Genomic DNA, 22,610 nt, shown 5'->3' with positions numbered 1-22,610 from the left:
CAACAGTTTATTTCTTAGAACTGAATTCCAATCATCCAGTAATTAAAAGCTTCCTGTTTGACAGTTCAAGTCACTATGTTTTCTCCTTCTGCCTATCCTTTGTAGATTTGCTTATGAATTCAATATGTGATCCGTGTTTGAGAAGATGTGATGTATTTGCACTTAATTTTTATTTATATTGTAATTGAACTATGGTGTGAGCAGGAAATAGCTTAGATCTCAAGATCTATTAGTTACTTGTGGCTGAGAGGGATTTAGCTTCTGTTTTGGCTTAAGCATTTCCCCCCACCTGCCATGGCCTTACAGGATATACCATTTTTAAAAGTGAGAGGAGTTTTAAAAGCAGTTTGTTTGATATGGTGTGGCATCACAATAACCCTTTTAATAATTGTTTTTAAATGCTACTGGTCCTCTCGGAGCCCTTTGTATCTCAGCCAGTGTTGCAGCAGATAGAAATTGTAGTGTATTTTACTGTTCCTTCAAGTGCATTAGAAATTCTTTTTCTATCCTGCTTGTGAAAAATGTGAGATTTAGCAGTGCTTCTGAGAACATTGAAGAGGGCCTCCTGGAAACTATGTCAACTCTCTCAGGAATATAGCTATAATTTTATGAAAAATGCCTCTCACTCCATAGAGATATTGGAGCTTTTGTGCAGGATTTAATAGACCATAATATTCCTCTGCCAAATGGTGGTAAAATGGTGATTTTCACTGAAATTTCATAGAGAAGGGGTTTTGAAAGCATTTTTAAAAGTGTCCTTTTGTCTCCATCTTTGTTACATTCGTTCTGTTTACGCAAGAACTTTCTAGAGTGGCTTCTATATTCATTTGCAAAGGTGAACATACTCAAATAGTTAACATTTTGTCCTCCAAATAATGGAATATAATGGTGTTCAGTTTTCTGGGGTTTTTTGCTTTTAAAATGTACTAGTTTTTCCACCTGCACAGTGGGGTTTCTAGAGTCTCTTCTTCCAGCAGGAGAGGAGGACAGTGATTTATGGGCTTTGCCACTGCCTGCAAGGCAGGGAGGGGAAAAAAGAATGGTCAGAGCCATCAGAGATGGAGATGAGCACACAGGACATGTCGGAGGAAGAGGCTTTTCAGGTGAGTGACAGGCTAGTCAAATCCCCGCCATCCCTCACCTCTCTGTCTCCTAGAGCCAAGAGGGGCCTGAAGAGGGAAGAGCAGCGAGGGCTTCCATTTAGGAGAAGTCTCAGGTTGCTTGCATGCATCCCGCCAGATGAGAGTGCAGAAGTTGGAGGGGAGTGTGGTGTGGTCCCATTGTTGCAGCAACTGCTCTGCAGTTACCACTCACTATACCGAGAAGACATCAAATCCCCAACCCACCAATTATTACAAAGCAAACTTTTGGTGTACAAAAACGCATAGGGTGGAATACAACACTGTTTTATCTGCGCAAGCACTGCAGCTTGCCAGATGGAATGAGTCCTCTCTCTCCTTCTGCTTACGTGCTATTTCTAGGGTTTCTCCAAGCCCCCACAAGCCAATTTTGGTGTGTATGGGGAGGAAAGCCCCATTGCGCAAGTGGAAGTCCTTGCACAGAGCTTCCACCGATGTGGCTGGTTAGGTGAATCTCGCTCATGGCAGCAATTAAGCATAATTCATAGGCAGCCTATTCATCCACTTCCACCTAGGGCAATTTAGTATTAAACAAGTGTTAGCAATTTCACGGACGCAGGTGGCGCTGTGGGTTAAAGCCTCAGCGCCTAGGACTTGCCGATCGAAAGGTCGGCGGTCCGAATCCCTGCGGCGGGGTGCGCTCCCGCTGCTCGGTCCCAGCGCCTGCCAACCTAGCAGTTCGAAAGCACCTCCGGGTGCAAGTAGATAAATAGGGACCGCTTACCAGTGGGAAACAGAAGACAGCCTTATGTCTTCCTCTGTAATGTACTTTCACTTTTATTTGTTCTGTTTGTTCTCTCGGAGCTGGAGAGAACGGACGCCATTATGCTTTTGTCTGTACATAGTGTAAATAAATAGTAAATTAGCTCTACGATGTCTCACTCTTCTTGCTGAGGAAGTGCCAGAAGCTTAGTGTGCATATATCATTCTGATGTGTGTTGCTAGAAGCGCACTGGAAGAGAAGGGAGATGCCATTTCCAGAGCTGCACATACCGGAGGATGCTCAGAGTTTGCATCCTCTGGCATGCGCAGGCACCCCCAGGGCATTTTCCAACAACAAGCAGCAACATAACCACTCTCTTTCCACCTCTCACCCAGATAGGACTGCACAGAAAGCCCACAATTTACTCACATTTAACTTGTGTACATTCAGCTTTACGTGCATGGTAAAAGATAAAATTAAAAAGGGGGTGGAAAATGGGATGTTCTGAGGAAAATGGCTTTGGCAGTCCCATCCATCATTGAACCCAGTGTGTTTTGACTATACATGATTTTGACTTTAGGCACAATCCTTGGAATGTAACCCCTACGTAAATTGCTGGCTTCCTGTGATCTATACCTGTTCGGTTTCTCATGGAGTGGCATTCAGCATTATTGAAACACATTTCTTTAAAAGCTAGTAGTTGATCTTTTATCAGCATAAGTGACTGGATAGGTACTGAAATATACACTTTCGTAGCCAAAGCATGAAATATGGTTAGTTTATGCCAAAGGATATATAGTCGATCATGGTTCTTGCAATGTGAGGTTGTATTGTCATGAACTTTGAAGATTATGTTGTGAAAATAGTGAGTCAGGAGCTGGAATTCATTGACACATTCCAAACATGACCTTCTGTTATCTTGGTATGTCCTCTCAGAAAGTGTTTAAGAATCCCTAGAGGCCATTCCACTTATGCAACAGCAAACCTAGCTACTAGAAGTTCCTGTTGATACATTTGTGCATTTGTGTGCGCACATCTGTTAGGTGCATTTAAAGCTTTAGATTTCCTAATGTGCCTGGAACAATAGAAGTTAAATGCAGCCAGGCTCATGACATGAGGCAAAATTACTGGAAGGTATAAATTAATCTGTAAGAGCAAAAGGAGAATTGGCAGGTATTTCTGCGGTATTGGACAGCACTAATGAGCTCTGGCTTAGAATGAAAAGCTTGCACCGGGTGAGAGTTGAAAAATGTGAAGTAATTAGGCTTGGCTTTTGTACCACAGGAAAGAAACCAGCAACTAGCAGGGGGATTTAATTATAAAATACAGAAGGGAAGAAAGAGATTGATGTCAGTAAGCTATGTGTGATTGTATTAGGCTAGTGGAACAAGAGGTCACTGTCTGATTTTTTGTTTCTGCTTTAGTCTGGACGAAAAAAGTTTTCAAGGGGCTAGTTTAAATGAAAGTGTAACAGACCTGGATGTGGGAATGATGGAATACTGTAATTTAGGAATGAAACATGTGTAATGCAGCCATAAAAGGTAAAGGGACCCCTGACCATTAGGTCCAGTCATGACCGACTCTGTGGTTGCGGCGCTCATCTCGCTTTACTGGCCGGTCATGTGGCCAGCAGGACTAAGCCACTTCTGGCGAACCAGAGCAGCGCATGGAAACGCCGTTTACCTTCCCGCCGGAGCAATACCTATTTATCTACACTTTGATGTGATTTTGAACTGCTAGGTGGGCAGGAGCTGGGACCAAGCAATGGCAGCTCACCCCATCACGGGGATTCGAACTGCCAACCTTCTGATCGGCAAGTCCTAGGCTCTGTGGTTTAACCCACAGTGCAGCCATAGTGGCCTCCAAATGTTGTTGGACTACAGCTGTCATCCTCCTTGACCACTGACCTTCTCGACTGGGCTGATGAGAGTAGGAGCCTAATATCATCTAGAGGGCACTAGGTAGACAACATCAACATCCATCAACTACACCCACACTCACTTATGGACTCACTGTTAAGACCGTGTTCATGGAAGACAATCTTACTTGGCTACGAGTGATCGCCAAAGAAGAATAAAGAAGAGTAGGTAGAGAAAGCGCTGTAGTACACAGTTCTGCGATTAACACCTGAACTATGTTTTTGGCCTGGCATTAATTTCAATGAAATATCCCTGAGTGACCAAGCTTGTCGTTGGACATCAAAGAGTAGTTCCCACATATCCCTCCCCCCCCCCATCCCGGTTACTTCTAGTAATATAAACCACTTGGTCACACAATTGCTTTTTCCAGCTAATTTAATGAGGCAGGGAGATTTGTAGTACAGTGATGTCGCATCACATACTTTGCATTACTGGATATCTTTTATGGGGTGGGGAGAGGAGACCGCAGCATAGGGCTGTTTGTTGGTAGAGGAGCTATACATCACCAGTATCTTCTAGTCTGGCCTGAAACCTGGTGACCAAATCTTTGCTAGCAAATCCTCCTGAATCCTAAGGGTGTGTGTATTTTTGACGGGCACAGAGTTACTTGAGGTACAATATTAGATGGTAGCTTCAAGGATGGCACCCGATTTGATGACCGATCAGGATGCCTGATGTGATTTCCTTGTTGCCATTGTCTCACCACTGCCTTTCCTTACCCTTCTTCAGGAAGTCAGCCTGAAGACGTGAGGACAAAAATTGGGCAGGGCATGCGTCCGTCCTCCTTGGGCGTGTCTGCTTCTAACCTTACCTTTCTGCTTTGGGTGGGAAAGTATGGGGAGCGCTTCTAAATGCATCCTACTGTTCATACCTAGAAGTCGCCTTCCAACCTTTGTGCTAAACATGTGAAGGTTGGGTGTGTTGGGGGTAGCATACACTGAGATGTAGGTTTAGCCTGCCCTGAGCCCCCAACACACGCCTAGCCCATGTGCGTTCAGACTGAATCTCTAAAGAGGGCACTTGTATTGTGTCATGTATAACCCCTGTTATCCATTTGGTAAAGGTTTTGTAGATAGCAATAGTGCTGATTTACATTGCTGTACTAGTTAGAAAGGGACGCAGGTGGCGCTGTGGGTTAAAGCCTCAGCGCCTAGGGCTTGCCAATCGAAAGGTCGGCGGTTCGAATCCCTGCGGCGGGGTGCGCTCCCGCTGCTCGGTCCCAGCGCCTGCCAACCTAGCAGTTCGAAAGCACCTCCGGGTGCAAGTAGATAAATAGGGACCGCTTACCAGCGGGAAGGTAAACGGCGTTTCCGTGTGCGGCTCTGGCTCTGGCCAGAGCAGCGATGTCACGCTGGCCACGTGACCCGGAAGTGTCTCCGGACAGCGCTGGCCCCTGGCCTCTTAAGTGAGATGGGCGCACAACCCCAGAGTCTGTCAAGACTGGCCCGTACGGGCAGGGGTACCTTTACCTTTACCTTTTTTACTAGTTAGAAAGACCTAGATCAGCCTACAGCCCTAGTGCAGCACTGCAGGTTGTAATGTTGCACTGGTACAGTGGTACCTTGGTTTACAAACACCTCGGGTTACAAACACTTTGGGTTACAGACTCCGCTAACCTGGAAGTAGTACCTTGGGTTAAGAACTTTGTCCCAAGATGAGAACAGAAATCGTGCGGTGGCGGCACAGCGGCAGCGGGAGGCCCCATTAGCTAAAGTGGTGCTTCAGGTTAAGAATGGTTTCAAGTTAAGAACGGACCTCCGGAACGAATTAAGTTCATAACCAGAGGTACCACTGTACCTATAGTACCCCAGAGGTACTATAGCAGTGTCTGTACTCTATTGTAGGCATTTATTTTTCAGTGCAGTAGCTCACAGGACCAGATAGCGAACTTTTGTGAAAGCTTTTGTAAAATGAGTGAGGAGGTAACGTGGTGGAAGTTAGTGCCATTTTATCATTCCTTGGTTGAGTGAGTGAAGTGATGACCCAATAAATCATTGTGCTTTGGCTGATAAGGCCGCCAGGTGCTCAGCTTGTTCCACTGCATCCACTCTCTAACACTTTGCTTATGTTGCAAAAAAAGAAAATGGGGAAATTTATACATATTTTGCACTCATGCTCAAACTCTGCTTTTAATATGGGCCCTGAATCTTTAAAGTGTTGCAGGATGACTTAATTATGTTTTTGTTATAATAGACTAGATTGGGAATTCAGTTTTTGCTTGTGTGGTCAGATACAACGTTACTTTTCAGATCTTAGTCCAGCTTTCAGTGAAGAAGCAATGATTGTAATTCTTCTATTTTTAAAAAGCCGTTATCGCTATTCTAATGCACCAGTGGTCTGACAGATTAAAGTAACAAAGTTGCATACTTGCCCAGAATTAGAGTACTGTATTTCACCAAAGTGAAGTTGATTTTTCTCCTTTTCTCTTAATTAAGGCAAAAGTAGATTATGAAAAAGAAGAGCGACGCAAAGAACTGAAGCGACTGCGAGGGGAGGATACATGGATGCTGTCTGACGTGAATGAACGTTTAGAGGAATTGGGAAAGGTGATATTTGTCACACCAACTAATAAATATTTGTGATTAATGTGTAATGACTATGCTAAATCAGCATCATATAAAATGATGCTGTTTTTGGCATTGTGGTTGTATTCATTTGTTCTGTAAAAAGGCTTTCACTTGTCCCTGTTGCAAAGGTATGCAGCTAGGTAACAATGGTTTAAAGGCAAATATCAAACGTGCTTAACTGTCTGTTTCCTGATAGGTAACCAACTAAAACTAAAATATACCACCTGCTGAAATTCTCAATGACTTCAGGATGAAAAAGAAAGTTTCATTAGATTTCAAATTAAAAATCAACAGTATAATAATAGTAAAAACAGTGGATTAAAAAGTTCTTGGCTAATTCCAAAACAAGCGTCACTTACATAAGAGGCTCTCTATTCACTATTGTCTATTATATCTCTGAAGCCAGAGGCATCTGGGAAAGACCCTCTGAAGAAGATATTAAGGACCATGTGATTCATATAGGAGAAGATGGAGGCTTCTTTAAACAGTAGATTAATATTTTAAACAAATCTTCTGCAAGATCCTTTTCTGTGATGGCCCCATCTTTGGGTATTTCCATTTACAGGATGTATGTAACTGTTTTTAACTGTTTTTAAATGGGTTGCTTGTATATACCTGCATGAGCTTTAAGACTGACACCTGAACCCCCGAGATCTCCTGGATTGAAGTTTCCCGCTTCATCGGAACATGTGTATAATTTCTCACAGAAGGCAGCTGTGGACCCTCTTATAATAATAATAATAATAATAATTTATTATTTATACCCCGCCCATCTGGCTGGGCCTCCCCAGCCACTCTGGGCGGCTTCCATAGAAAGCAAAAACACAATAAAATATCACACGCTAAAAACTTCCCTGAACAGGGCTGCCTTCAGATGTCTTCTGAATGTCAGGTAGTTGTTAATCGCTTTGACATCTGCTGGAAGGGTGTTCCACAGGGCGGGCGCCACTACCGAGAAGGCCCTCTGCCTGGTTCCCTGTAGCTTTACTTCTCGCAATGAGGGAACCGCCAGAAGGCCCTCGGCGCTAGCCCTCAGCGTCCGGGCAGAATGATGGGGGTGGAGACGCTCCTTCAGGTATACTGGACCGAGCTTCTCGTTTAACTTTTCAAAACTGTGTTAATCTCTGCTAATCTAATCTGGGATACGATTCAGGAAATCTCATCATAACAATTTGAAGTTTCTGGAAAAATGGTTGCACAGCACTGGCTACAGCTTATATCAACATACAATGGTACCTTGGTTCTCAAACTTACTCTGTTCCGGAAGTCTGTTCCAAAACCAAAGCGTTCCAAAACTCAAGGCGTGCTTTCCCATAGAAAGTAATGCAAAATGGATTAATCCATTCCAGACTTTTAAGAACAACCCCTAAAACAGCAATTTAACATGAATTTTGCTATCTAATGAGACCATTGATCCATAAAATGAAAGCAGTAAAGAATGTACTGCAGTCACACAGTCAGTCAATCATTATCTGAACTGGGTTCCACACAGTCACAAAAACAAAAAGAGCCGCAAAAACAAAAACGCAAAAACGCAAAATAAATAGCAATAACAGATATCAGTGTAACACACAAAACGGAAGTGTGTAACTCAAAATGGAGCACATTTGGTTTCTGAAAAAAGTTCGCAAACCGGAACACTTCCAGGTTTGCAGCGTTTGGGTTCCAAGTTATTTGAGTACCAAGGCATTTGAGAACCAGGGTACCACTGTGTATGTTTATTTCACGTGTAGATTCATATTGCTATTTCATAAAATAAGGTGTGCCTTATTACTTCAAGTCTTGTAGCCTGATGTGTTGATATTGGTGTTTCTTTAGGAACATTCTGTTACCAAAAAGAAGAAAAAGGAGAAGCGTTCAAAAAAACATAAAAAAGAAAAGAAGAGCAAGAAGCATAAAGTTGAAAAAAACAATGATTCATCGGATAGCACCTCTGTAAGTTTTAATAATCGGAGTCACCAGTAGGTCGAAAACTATTGCCACCAATATTTGACATTGTCGCTCATATATTTTTTATGTACTTCTAAAGGACAAATATGTTGTATGTTTAAAGTACTATTGCCAGTACAATACAACATAAATCCCTTTTAAAACAAAGAGTGTGGATTCAGTCTCCACTGTAACTCTGAATTAAGGCAAGTGCCAGTACTGGTAGCATTTTGGTGTCTCTTAAAAATCTTAATCTCTTGGGCCTTTGCTGGGCATTGATACCAACTGGGTGCAATAAGCATATCTGTTTGGGCTTAACGTTGGCTGCAATTTTTTATTTTGTAAGAAAGTTTTAATACGATCTTAATGTACACCAAGAGAGCGCTTTCTCTGTTGTCATTATAAATCCTCTCAAACTCAACACCAGTGGCCGATACAATTTGTTCAGCAAATTGACAGAAAGTTGAGTTCACAGCAGTACATCATCAAGTTAGCACTCATTCCTGCTCACATTTGTGGGTGTTTCTGGAAGAAGCAGAACTAAGAGGCAAATTCCTCACTGTGTCTCTCATCACATCTCTGTAGTAGCCTCAGCACAGATGTCAGTTAGCCATTAGATATGTTGTCCTGCCAGGCAGTAAGGGACGCAGGTGGCGCTGTGGGTTAAAGCCTCAGCGCCTAGGACTTGCCGATCGAAAGGTCGGCGGTTCGAATCCCTGCGGCGGGGTGCGCTCCCGCTGCTCGGTCCCAGCGCCTGCCAACCTAGCAGTTCGAAAGCACCTCCAGGTGCAAGTAGATAAATAGGGACCGCTTACCAGCGGGAAGGTAAACGGCGTTTCCGTGTGCGGCTCTGGCTCTGGCCAGAGCAGCGATGTCACGCTGGCCACGTGACCCGGAAGTGTCTCCGGACAGCGCTGGCCCCTGGCCTCTTAAGTGAGATGGGCGCACAACCCCAGAGTCTGTCAAGACTGGCCCGTACGGGCAGGGGTACCTTTACCTTTACCTTACCTGCCAGGCAGAATGATGATGGTGGGGCTTTTAGTGGGATGCTTGGGGAAGGAAAATATTTTTTCAAATTTATTGCTTCTACTGACGCATTTTCAGTGGCTGTGATCTGTACCATAGTGCTGCTCAGGGGAAACATCATACAAAATTAGAGCACGTGTTTTGCATGTGCAAGGTTCTAGGTTCAGTTCTTGGTATCTCTAGTTAATAGACCTCAAGTAAGCAGAAGACCATTGAAGAACTACTGCCAGTCAGACTCCATTATACTTGGCTAGTTTCACCACTGGTTTGACTTTGTGTAAGGCAACTCCTTATATCTGATGGCCAGGATGTTTTCTCTTAGTCTGTGAATTTACTTTCACCTGGTCTTATTTCAGTGTTTAGGTTCTTCTCATATAAAATCAGGAGTTGAATCAACAATGCTGTTATATTTGTAGTGTTTTAATTCAGCACTGTTCACTATGTAAATTTTCACAGATTTTTTAAAAAGCCCATTAAATATAAAATGTAACATAAATCAGGAACTATGGAGAGACCTGGTCTTAATTGAGATATTGGATTCCTGTCTCATTACATATGCTAATCATCTGCATACTATCCCTTGCTTTTTTTCTGTAGGACTAATTGCAGTCATTAACAGTCATCAGCAGGTTGACCATACCCATTGAGTCAATCACCCATCTCCTACTACCCTCCTGAGAAAAAATCCACCCCACCCTCCCACTATATCTAAGGGTCTGGTGACTTCTGTTTCAGTGTATCTGAAGAAGTGTGCATGCACACAAAAGCTTACACCAAGAACAAACTTAGCTGGTCTCTAAGGTGCTACTGGACAATTAAAAAAATTTTTTTTAATGTATTTTGACGTTTTAAAAAACATCAAAATAAAACTGTAGCATCAAAGATATGCAAAGCACAAAAACATTCTTAAAACTCGAAAGACTGGGAAAATTAAAAGGGCTTCACATGATAGCAAAAAGACTGCAATTGAGGCACCAGGTGAGTCTCTCTAGGGAGGCTATTCAATAATTGTGCTGCCCTTGAAAACATTATTTCCTCCCATCTTGCCTCTTTTGGCAGGGACACATAGATGAGGGCCTCAGACGATGGTCTTACGGTCTGCAGGCATAAATGGAAATATGAGTCTTCAAGTGACTTGGCCCCAAACAGTTTGATTAGGTTTCTCTCCTGAATGCCTTCTTAATTCTGCCCCCATCTCATTTAAAAGAAAAGAATTGAAATGCAGTATTAATGTTGCCTGTTCTCTCCTCACCCCCATTCTATAGTGCTATAAACCCAGTTTTGTAAGAATCAAATGATACTGGGAAAACCTGCCTCATTTTTAAGAGGTCATTTTAATACAGGAAAAATATACATACATCATTATTCTTTGAAACAGTTCAGTAGTCTGCAATCTTATTTAGCGTTGTATTAATGGTGATGGCATCCAAGCTAATAAATTGGTCCTGCTTTTCTTTTTGAAAAAAAATGCTTTAATGCATCTCAGCCATTCCTGACAGACACTTTTTATCTGCATGTCTCCTGCTCGTGAATGCATACAATGCATGTAATGCCACCCCAATTCTATTAATTTGAAATTTATTTCTACTTCCCTTTTTCTTCATGACATAAGGTAGCCCTCTGAAAGTCTGTCACTATTTTTTTTTTTAAACTGGACTGATTTTAAAGGCATAAAGACCTTTCAGTCCTCTACAAATTTTCGATTTACACCCCGCCTCCCCAATTTGTCTTTAGGATTCATCAGAGGAATGGGTGGAGGCTTCAGTTTCCCAGTCTTCGAACACAGAAAAGGCCTGGAACGTGAGCAAGAAAGAATCAGATGATTCAGGAAGTCCCAAGGCAGTTCAGGTAAGCACCTGTGGTTAACTGTTCTGAAGTATTTAGGATTTCTTTTTTAAGACTTGAGGCTGAAACAGGTGGTGGTTTTCTTAACTTTCAGGAAACTTTCAGGGAAGTGGAGAGTTATTTTGGATTGGAGAGTAGGGATTTTAATGCTTTTCTTCATGGCACTCATCCAGCTTATATTATCCACCCAGGAGCAGCACTCAAGGAATAAGGCAGGGAACCCACATACTTTTCTCTGCAGCTATGAGCAGGTTAGAAAGGTGATGGGTGATGGTTTAGGGTTGTATTAATGGTGATGGCTTAAATCAAGAAAACGTCACGGAAGAGCAGTCCCTCCCTTTGGACTATCCCTGAGTTTCTTTATTTATTAATTAAATTTCTACCCTGCCCTTTCTCTCAAAGGAGTCTATGGTCAGTATAATTAAAAAAAATACAGACGTGTTTAAAGCATTTAAGAACAGTTTCACATTCTCTCAGCTAGCTAGTAATTTCAAACCAAATGCCTGGTTGAACAGGAATCATAGAATTGTTGATTGGAAGGGATCCTGAGGATCACCTAGTCCAACCTCCTGCAGTCCAGGAATATGCAGCTGCCCATACAGGGATCAAACCTGCAACCTTCCTGTTATCAGCACCACGCTGTAGCCAGCTGAGCTATCCAGGTGCTGTTTTTTAAACTTCTTCTGAATTAATAATGTGGGGGACAGGTGTACCTTACCAGGGTGGGTGCTCCACAAAGGGGGGGGGGGGACTGCCATGGAAGTGTAAGCCTTTTCTTAGCTGAATTATTTTCTGACCAGTTATATAATTATTAGAGTTATTTCTATGTAGTAGAAAAATATTTAGTAGCCTAATTGACTCGATGCCAACAAAGGTCCGTATAGTTAAAGATATGGTTTTCCCAGTAGTAATGTATGGAAGTGAGAGCTGGCCCATAAAGAAGGCTGAAGAATTGATGCTTTTGAATTCTGGTGCTGGACTGCAAGAAGATCAAACCTCTCCATTCTGAAGGAAATCAGCCCTGAGTACTCACTGGAAGGACAGATCCTGAAGCTGAGGCTCCAATACTTTGGCCACCTCATGAGAAGAGAAGACTCCCTGGAAAAGACCCTGATGTTGGAAAAGATAGAGGGCACAAGGAGAAGGGGACGACAGAGGACGAGATGGTTGGACAATGTTGTCGAAGCTACCAGCATGAGTTTGACCAAACTGTGGGAGGCAGTGGAAGACAGAAGTGCTTGGCGTGCTCTGGTCCACGGTGTCACGAAGAGTTGGACACGACTAAATGACTAAACAACAACAACAACAACAAAATGACTCAAACAAATTTAATATTTCTGAAACAAAAATGTGTATCCTGTGCAAGTGTTCTTGTTTATAGACTAATACTGATTGCATGGAAGTGTTGTGGTCTCTATGATAATGCTTTATTATTAATCTGTAATATTATTAATCTGTAATTAATCTGGGTGCATTTAGGGTGAAGAGGAGGGCAAAATTGCTTCAAATCTACTATATTTGAGCCTGTGTGGGTTTCCTAACAGTTGACTCCTATTCTAGCCCTCCTAATCATACTACGAATTAGCTATTCCATTTTGCTGACGTACCCTGGAGGAATTGAATATGAGATATGTCAAGAAATCAGTGAGACAGGAAGAGAACAGCTGAAAAATTCTGCGTGCTGGTCTAATTTAAAAAAGAATTTGGCTGGTTATAAAGCTAGTTGAATGCTAATATGTGCTTTCTGGAATTCATATACACACAAAAGCTTTAGTTTTAAGAAGGGAACGTTCTGTTTTCCTAAACCTGTATTACAGTTTTTTAGGTTGCTTGATCATCTATTTGTCCACAAAATAATAATTAGAACATGTTTTAAAGAAGTCAGTTTATTTATTACTTCATGGCGAGAGGAAAAAGATGTTGGGGAGAAACAAGTGGGCCTTATTCACTTATGCATTGGGATCGTGATAGCACCCGAGGCAATACAACATTCTTCTCAGGCAGCCATGTGCTTCACCAAAGTTTAGAAAGAGGTGGATCTATTTTCAGACGCTTTATTTCTGGTTGATTCAACACAAGTGTGGCAGCATTTCTCCAGCGATTAGGACTGTGAATGCACTGTGGTTAAATGTCCACATGCTGTCTTGGTTTTCTTTCATGTCACATGCCTTTGCATGTGACATGGATTACATGCAATCCTTCATGGATCACTGCCTTGTCGTGGTGAAGGGGCTTGAATAACTCAAGAGAAGCTCTGAGCTGTGCTGTGCAGGGCCACCCAAGACGGACGGGTCATATTGGAGAGTTTTGACTATACGTGAATCACCTGGAGCAGGAACCGGCAAGCCACTCCGGTATCCCTGCCAAGAAAACTCCATGGACAAAAACAATAAGGAAATCAGCCCTGAGTGTTCATTGTAAAGATAGATCCTGGAGCTGAGGCTCCAATACTTTGGCCACCTCATGAGAAGAGAAGACTCCCTGGAAAAGACCCTGATGTTGGGAAAGATGGAGGGCACAAGGAGACGGGGACGACAGAGGACAAGATAGTTGGACAGTGTTGTCGAAGCTACCAGCATGAGTTTGACCAAGCTGTGGGAGGCAGTGGAAGACAGAAGTGCCTGGCATGCTCTGGTCCATGGGGTCATGAAGAGTCGGATACGACTAAACGACTAAACTGTTGGGATATCAAGCCCTTTATCAGAGGAACTGGCAACAATCGTAGGCACCCGGCTTGATTCCCTGTTGACCTCCCTGGCTGCATTCCCCAGCAGGCGCAGGCAAGGTCTCGATCGGTGATTCTTCTCAAACGTGAGAAGAACACACCCCTCTTTCCTGCCCCCCCGGGCAGGGGAAAGAGATAGACAGAAACGTATTTACATGCCTTTATTTCTGTCTTTGCAGCGTTACAAAAAACATGACTGCTCTCTTCAAGCTCCAGCAGTGAAGAGACAAACACTTACTTGATAGGAATAAACGGAAGAGCTCATATTACACTCTGAGCTAATTCCGGTGCTTCGCACTGTGAAATGACTGTCCCTCTGATTCCCACGGGGGCAGTCCCAACATTCTCATCATGTTTACTTTTCAAGCTAGCACTTTGCAGCTGCATTGCATCCATATCGTAACATAAACAACCAACAACAACTAGCTGCTGTCCATTCTTGCTCCAGGGTCTTTTGGGGGACATAATTGCTCTCTAGGTTTCTCTGCTGCTTTATCATGTGAAGTTTTCACGCAAAGTTTGCTAATTTATATGAATTGTTATTCCTCTAGGCACTTGTGGCTAGTGGTTGATGAATTCTCTTTCTATAATTTCAAATGCTCTTTCTGGCTTCACTGATCTGGACAGGCTGTAAAGGTTGAGTTTTGACAACTAAGCAAAAATCTTCAGTCCGGGGGTTCACCCAAGGACTTGTTGGTCTGCAAATTCACACCAAGCTGATTCTCTGCAATTAAATTTTGCAGTGCATCCTCAAGAGTTCATAATTAATCAGTTGGTCTAGGATCTAGGGGTCTTAGTAGACCCCAAGCTTAACATGAGTTAACAGTGTGATGCAGCAGCAAAAGAAGCTAATGCTGTTCTAGGTTGCATTGACAGAAGTCTAGTGTCCAGATCAAGGGAACTTCTCCTATCAACATTTTGAATGGTCCAAGGTCAATCTCTGGTTCTCAGAATCTTTATCTTGCAGCTGGAGACCTCCCAGTTACACTCCTGTAACAATTCCAAAGGCTCCCTCTAGAAGGAAACAGTCTCAACTTCAGTTCTTTCAAACACAGCTCAGGCAATAATCATAGTTTCAATTTTCAGTTACTTTTTCTCCATTTTAAATGCAGAAGAGGACATTGGAAACAGTATCTTGCTCTTATTTTAGCTAGCTGTCAAATCCGTTCTGTCAGTAAACTTTCCCAAGTGTCATCTGGCAGCCGTTCCCAGGTTCAGAGCTGAGGTAATTTGATCTTCCCCTCACTCCTGCAGGCTTACTAGGTTCAAAATTTCCCCCCTCTTCACCTGCTTCCAAGGGGTTTTTTGTATTTTTATCCGATGGAAATTTAATCCTTTATCAAAAGCTTTCAAAGACTTTAGCTTGTAACGTCTTTGCTTCAGACTATTTACAAAAGTGGAAGACGAACTTCCTATTTATGACCTTCCCGCTTCGGCGCCGAATTAAAATACTTTGAAATCCAATTTTCCGTTCTACTCACGGGTAGTTGTTTAAAATCCAATTGTCCACAGGAAAAAGTCAGCGCTCTCCAGCAACAGCAATGCGGCTTCACTCCGTGCAAGAAGCGGTCGATTCAAGGCACCGCGTCGCTCCCCCCACGTTGCTCCGGATCCCCTAAACAGGGTTTCCCCGCGAGCAGGGGAGGCGCAAAAGGTGCCAGCCAAATCCCAGGTTCACAGGTTTCTTCCACCTGTGATTTCAGTGGGTCTGCGCCTTCGCCGTGGCGGTCAGACCCTGTTTTTCACGGAGTAAGTTCCTCCCGATCGGAGGAGCTCAGCCATTGCCGGAGGCGCCAACCCGGAAGTCCTGTAAATTCCAGTAACTAATTCAGATTTGTTGCCAGCAATCTTTGGGGCAGTTCAAGGTGAAACACCACACTTCATAGTATCTAGTAGACTGTAATTTGAATGTCTCCTGCCTCCTCTCACATTCCATCTTAAGGTGACCACTAAATGCGCCCTCCATGGTTTCAACATCAGCCAGCTTTTCTCCTCTTCCCTCTCACAACATCTTCCGAGAGTCCAAAAAGCTTGCACACAATTTTGTGACAAGAAGATTTTCCTAATAGAGGTATTGCCGTAATGTGGATTTACATTTTATTGTAAATCCAAATGCATTCTTGCTGCACCTTCCCTGTTCTGCCTACTTGCTGCCGCCCTCTGTGTCAGGAGTGCATCATCTTGTCTGTCTGGTGCGGCAGGTGCTACTGTACAGCTGCCAGTATCATCCCATTCATTTTATTTTTGTCCTAGGCTTCTGAAATTGCTTTTCTTGAAAGGCCTTCAACCCGGCCCTTGACACTATAGATACAATTTTGTGCTTCCAAATGAAGGCACGGATAAATATGTACACTAATTGGAACCACTTAATGGTCCATCTGATGTCTGGGCACAGTTTTGAGTAGCTACGTGTCATGAAAGCTCTGTAGTGCACCTGTGACCCATGATGGATGATGCATCTGCCAAATTGGCCTGGACACATACTGAAGCTGTGTGCAAAGAGAGCCATTTATTTTTCAGCACTCTTGGGTTTAGGGGTATGCAAATTCTCCTGGAGGAATGAGTCACAAAATATAAGACCCAAATGGAGGAAATGAAAAATCCATATTATTAATCTTGATATGAATTTGCATATGTTCTCACTCCCACATGTACCACCACACAGAAACACACACACACACAATATGTTAAAAAGTATGAAAACAAAGAATATTAGAGGAATCTTGTCTATGAATTCTCATAAGACCTTTTAATGAAATTCCTATTTTATGTGTACCAAAAAAAAAAAAGGATTCAAAGTATCGACTGAGCATTCTGATTTCAACATCACTAAGTTTGGCTCTGACTCCCCCAAAAAAGTCTCAGACTAGGTCATTACTGAAATTGAGTTGGTCATAATGTGCAAGAAATTATCTTGTTTTATTTACAGAGGGATGAGTGGATGTCCTTGGATTTTATGTCTGTGAAAACATTGTCTTCAGCAGCATTGAAGGCTGAAAAGCAAATGGAAAAATTACTGGAGAAACAGAAAGCACAAGAAGATCAACAGGTATGTTAGGTTCTTAACTAGTGTAGTGCTTTGAGAAACTAGTAATTGTAGTAAGCTTACGGTACTTATTAGCTGCCTTAAACAAAAATTGGATTTCTTCAAGTAGCAGTCTTCTGTTTTGGGACTTTAGCTTTTTTTTATTGAACATCAGCATGAGGCATTGCTCTCCAAAATAAGTCATTGGTTCTTTGATTAACGTTCAGTAGACAATTTTGGTAGGCAACCTTTTTACTTCTTAATATGTTTAAAACAGCTCCCCACGGGCCCTAAACAAACTTGTCCAACAATCCTGATTTGTTCTATATTGGGTTTCCATTTTGGTGTCTAAAACATATCAGTCATGTGGTAAGAATATTAGCAAAGCACTCTATCATTTATATCAAGATAGTTTAAGTAAACCAATTCTTCATTTACCTTTTATTTGAATCTTCGATACTGCAAAGAAGTGATTGGACCACCCCCACCCTTATTTAATGCATTACAAGTTTGATGAAGCTAAAGCACTCTCCATTTTCAGTTCAGTTAGGGAATTTTATATTTTTTAAATGCTATTGATATTTTTGAATAAATTAAGAATCTTTATTGTTTAAAGTCACAGGCTATCACAATATAAGTACAGCAAACAATCATTTCGACTCATTAAAAAAAGAAATAAAGGAAACAAAACACACACACACACACACACACACACAAAGGAAAAATATAAAACAGAAAAATAGTAATCTCTCCAATACAGATCATATGTAGAGTAAGGTCTATAGGTATTTAAAAGTGCCATCTTACAAAAGGACACCCCAGCTACCCACTTCCAGGGTTTTTGAATCCTGGCTCATATTTTCTTAGCAAATTTTGGTTTTTTTGGGTGGTAGTGAACACATATGTGCCTGCAAGCAAAATACATATCTGGTCCAGGAGGCCTCAATTTGACAGGCACCAATGGACACAATTAAGGAATTTGTACCTATGGTGCTCATATAAAAGACCACTTAGTAGCAGTAGTGGCTGGCAGGGCGGTGGGGGTGGGGTGTGGTCTCACAACTTCCAAACATGGTTTCTGCTCACTGGGAGAGTGAGGGGCAAGAGACCAGGACTCGCCGCCTGAAAAACAGTTTCTACGCTAATGCAATTCTGGTTCTAAACGCAGCATAAGGGGTCTCTGTAGTATAGTGTATTTTAAAATGGGGTTTTAGAGTTTTGTAGGGGTTTTTGAATGTTTTATGTAGTTTTATGTAGTTTTATGTAGTTTTATGTAGTTTTGTGGTAGTTTTATGTAGTTTTTATGTAGTTTTATGTAGTTTTTCAATTTCATTGTTCCGCAAGGGACAATGACAATAAAGATATCGTATCGTATCGTATCGACCAGGAAGCTTGACACAGTGTGGGTATGGCAATGGAGCCTACCTTCAGTTCCTTCTTACCACACATGCACCCCCTAACTTCTCCTCCTCTCCCTCCTGGTAAGCATCAGTGATGCGTGGTGTTGAGAAGCCGGGAAGGCAACTGGTAGCTGCTGCTTAGTAAGTAATGGGAGATATCCTCAACCTCGCTAGACTTCATATTTTTGCAGCCACATATTTTCAAAAGCCAAAGCACAACATTTATAAAAAAACTGATGCTCCATACAGAAAAACTGATGCTCCATGCAGCTAGTGTTGAAGTGTGCTTGGTATGGGGGTGAAGGGGGCTTCCACAAAGCTGCCGTTGATTTTGTTTCTGTTTTGTAAACAGGCCATTCTTTCTGAAAGAGAGCTCAACCCCTACTGGAAAGATGGAGGCACAGGCTTGCCAACGCAGGAGAGCACATCAGCAAAAGGTAACATCTTTTTATACAAGTTATAGGGCAGCTCTGTTTCTCTTCTCTGCAACCCCTTATTCACACTAAAAGAAAACTAAATATTTGCATGCAGATTCTACTACGATCTCTGAATTAAAATCTTAGCACATAGCCTTGCAGAATGTATTTTTAAAACCTTGAGTAGCTTGACCTTCAGTTTGTACAGCAGAATTTTTCCTTGTGAACTAATTAAAACAGAAAACCTGATTGCGTTAGGACATGATGAACTGTTGTCATCTCATTTTGTCTCTTTCATTCCATTACACACATTGTAGCTTTAAAATATTCAGCCGCTGAACTCTGTGAGTCCCATTTTCAGTGAAGTGAAATTGGGATGCAGTTGGTGAAGAATATTATTTATGTAACCTTTCCCCCCCACTTCACTTCTTCCTCAAGGGTTATTTTGTCTGTTTGTGGTAAGAGCAGATGAGGGAAAAAAATGTACTTTTCAACACATTGTATCCACTTTATAAAATTGTACAAACAGTTGTGTTTTGAATGGTAGAGATTGTCATATGAAAGTTATTCCTCTGCCCTTTTAGAAAGACTTAAAGAGGAACAAATCCCATCTACCTATTATACCATCCAGAGAAATGTTTCGATATTTCAGTTCTGTGTGTGTCCTGTTAAAGAGCCTTCTTTGCTTGGAGGTGAAGAGAGGTAGAATAAACTACCAAGGTATCCTTCTGGAGTGGCAGTCTAAGTTAGGGGAGGGTGGTTCCAGTCCTACTTGGATAGTCGTTTCAACAGGGTGATGCTTGGGGAGTCCTCTTCGACCTCATGGAATCTTGAATGTGGAGTTCCTCCAGGTTTGATTTTATCCCCCATGCTGTTTAACATCTACATGAAACCGCCGGGTGCAGTAACCTGGAGTTTTGGATTGCATTGTCAGCAATATGCTGATGACACACAGCTCTACTTCTCCTTTACATCTGCAGGTGAGGCAGTGGCTGTGCTGGACCGTTGTCTTGCCTTGGTAATGGACTAGATGAGAGGCACTAAACTCAAGCTCAATCTAGATAAGATTGAGGCACTATTGATGGGAGGTTACCTGCTTTTGATGGGGTTACACTCCCTCTGAAGGAGTGGGTCCGTAATTTGGAGGTGCTTCTGGATCCTTGGCTGTTGCTTGAGGCTCAGGTGGTCTCAGTAATGCAGAGTGCCTTCCATCAGCTTTGGCTGGTGGCCCAGCAGTGCCCCTGTCTGGACAGGGATAGCTGAACTTATGTTCTGAATGCTCTGGTAACCTCTAGGTTAGGTTACCACAACTTATTATACGTAGGGCTTTCCTCTGAAGGTGGTTCAGAAATTTCAACTGGTGCATAATTTGGTGGCTGCAGTATCTGACAATCAGATTCTGGTCTGAATTCAAAGTGCTGGTTTTGACCTATAAAGCCTTACGCAGTTCAGGACCGAAGTACCTCAAGGGCCACCTCTCTCCATGTGAACTGATCTGGACTCTGCAATCATCATCTGAGATCGTTCCTTGCGTGCCTACTCTATAAGGGGTCCGGAGGGTGGAAACACAAGTGGGGGCCTTTCCTGTGGTGGCTCCCCGTTTGTGTAGTCCAAAACATTTGGAGGGCACCAGATTGGCAAAGGCTGTGATAGAGCCAAATACTTCAGACTAAGAACTACATTTGGGAAAGTAAGTCAGCAAGGGGCATATTTGGGCAATTCAAGTTTAAATGGTTTAGATGTACATCTATAAAAAGAGGAATGTATGAAATAACCCTCATGCTTCCTTTATGAACGCTGCCTTATTTGTGATAATGAGTTTGCTTTCTATAGATCCCCTTTCCACGTTCCCAGTTTCTCAAGCAGAAACTGAATAACAATCTTCTTTCGGAGCCTGTTCTCTGAATTTGCTAGAATAATGATTGGCAAGAAGATGGGGAGCCTGTTAATTCTGCTCTCAACACATTTGAAATAGGACTAATATTAAAGCGAGTTGGGCTGTGTTTCCAAATAAGTGTAAGAACATGAGCTCAGAATGGAGAGCCGTGCCAGTGTGAAGTATATTTCTGGCAGAGCTAGCATATGTTACGTCTGTGACGCACGACATATGTAGTTAGTGATAAGGTTATGATGTTAACTTGTAGTATGCAAATATCCCAATTAATTGCTTTCATTTGTAGTGACAGCAGTCGAAGATGGTGGGTTAAGTTGGCTGAAGAAATCCTACCAAAGAATGAAGGAGCAGTCTGAGAGAGAGAAACGGGATTTGGAAGAAATTGTGGCTGAAAGATATGGTGTAAGTTCTGGAAGAGTACTATTTCTCCCTACCATAAAATATTAGTACAGTGGAAAAAGGTAGTTCCCTCGTAAAGCATCAATTAGTAAATCTACCTTGTCTCAAGCAAAAAAGAAGGAAAGATAGAAAGGACCAATGCAATCCAATCTTAATTCATATGGTTTCAGTAGATATTGATGTAGATATAAAATTATAATTTATAATTGGACTCACAGGTATAGGTCCAGTTCTATAAAAGTAAGTAAACACTTGGTTTGTGATAACATATAGTTTATGTTTGGTAGTGTTCACTTCGTGGCTGCTGTCCAGCAGTGTGTGCATTAGTCAGAGCTCTGCAAGTGTAGTCCTGTGCACAGAGTAGCCTATCTGTATCGGGCCACACATTTCCTCCAGTATCTCTAAATGGTTTCCAGTGTATCCAGATAAGTACATTGAAAACCAGCATTTAGGATTGAATCCAGTGCAGCACTAAGTAACCATCCCTGTGTCTGCCCAAATCTGCTTCTGAGGATTAGGCAAATGCTCATATTAGAGAAACAACCATATCTGGTGCTGGTGGGTGGAATAGAGGGAGTGGAAGTCCTATTGTGCAAGTGTACATCCTTTCAGTGATGGGACAATTACTTAGTGCTGCCTTGGTTGCAAGTCTTAGCATTGTAGAGGCAGCTCACAGATATGGATAGGAGTGATAGAGAGACTAAGGCTGTAATTCTGTCACTTGAATCCAGTCTTAGAATGGACCCATTGAAATTGACGGGATGTAAGTTAGTTATGACCTAGTCCTATTGATTTCAGCTGGGTTTTTTGTACGCATAACAGAGTCTGGATTCAGCCCCATGGAGTTAGCTTTGGAATATCTCCTGTTACAACCAGTGGGGCTTTTGAGTTTGGGATTAGAGAAAATGTAAATTGGCCAATAAAATAGAGTTTTTTTCTGGTACTGTATAACACAGCCTTCCCCAACCTGCTGCCCTCCAGATGTTTTGGACTACAACTCCCAGAAGGGCTAGCCAGCACAGCTGTTCCATCTGGGGCTGATGGGAGTGCTAATTCCAGACACGTGGAGGGCACAAATTTGGGAAAGGCTGGTATAACTGATGTAGTGTAGCCTAGACTCTCAAGACTCCATGTTTGGAGACTGTAATTCTTCTGAATACCAGCCACTGGAAACTGCAGGAGCGGTTTCTCAGAGGCATCTTGAGATGAGCCACTGGTCTGATTCTACAGGCTCTTATGTTCTTATGACTTGGGTTAAAATGCCTGCTCAGCTATGAAGCTCACTGGGTGACCTACCTGTCCAATTTGCATGGGATTGTTGTGAATGGAGGGAGGGAATCTATGAGCTGCTTCAGGAAAGCATAGAATAACGAACTAGTGAATGATATTACAGTGGTACCTCGGGTTAAGTACTTAATTCGTTCCGGAGGTCCGTACTTAACTTGAAACTGTTCTTAACCTGAAGCACCACTTTAGCTAATGGGGCCTCCTGCTGCCGCCGCGCCGCCAGAGCATGATTTCTGTCTTCATCCTGAAGCAAAGTTCTTAACCTGAAGCACTATTTCTGGGTTAGCGGAGTCTGTAACCTGAAGCGTATGTAACCTGAAGCATATGTAACTCGAG

The 22,610-nt window shown here is 42.4% G+C and overlaps 1 protein-coding gene across 1 annotated transcript in view; it reads left to right on the top strand.

Annotated features, from left to right (window-relative positions):
- Positions 1-22,610, top strand: part of CWF19L2 (CWF19 like cell cycle control factor 2) — a 73,287-nt gene that overhangs the window by 3,897 nt on the left and 46,780 nt on the right. The window contains exons 2-7 of the mRNA XM_079973525.1: positions 6,197-6,307; positions 8,147-8,263; positions 11,018-11,131; positions 16,783-16,902; positions 18,631-18,715; positions 20,875-20,990. Of these exons, the coding sequence (XP_079829651.1) occupies positions 6,197-6,307; positions 8,147-8,263; positions 11,018-11,131; positions 16,783-16,902; positions 18,631-18,715; positions 20,875-20,990 (663 nt within the window). The remainder of the gene's footprint in view (positions 1-6,196; positions 6,308-8,146; positions 8,264-11,017; positions 11,132-16,782; positions 16,903-18,630; positions 18,716-20,874; positions 20,991-22,610) is intronic.

Source organism: Podarcis cretensis (assembly GCF_951804945.1).
Source record: "Podarcis cretensis genome assembly, chromosome: 4".
NCBI classification, from domain to species: domain Eukaryota; kingdom Metazoa; phylum Chordata; class Lepidosauria; order Squamata; family Lacertidae; genus Podarcis; species Podarcis cretensis.
Note: the sequence above shows the minus strand (reverse complement) of the source record. Positions and strands in the feature narration are given on the sequence as shown.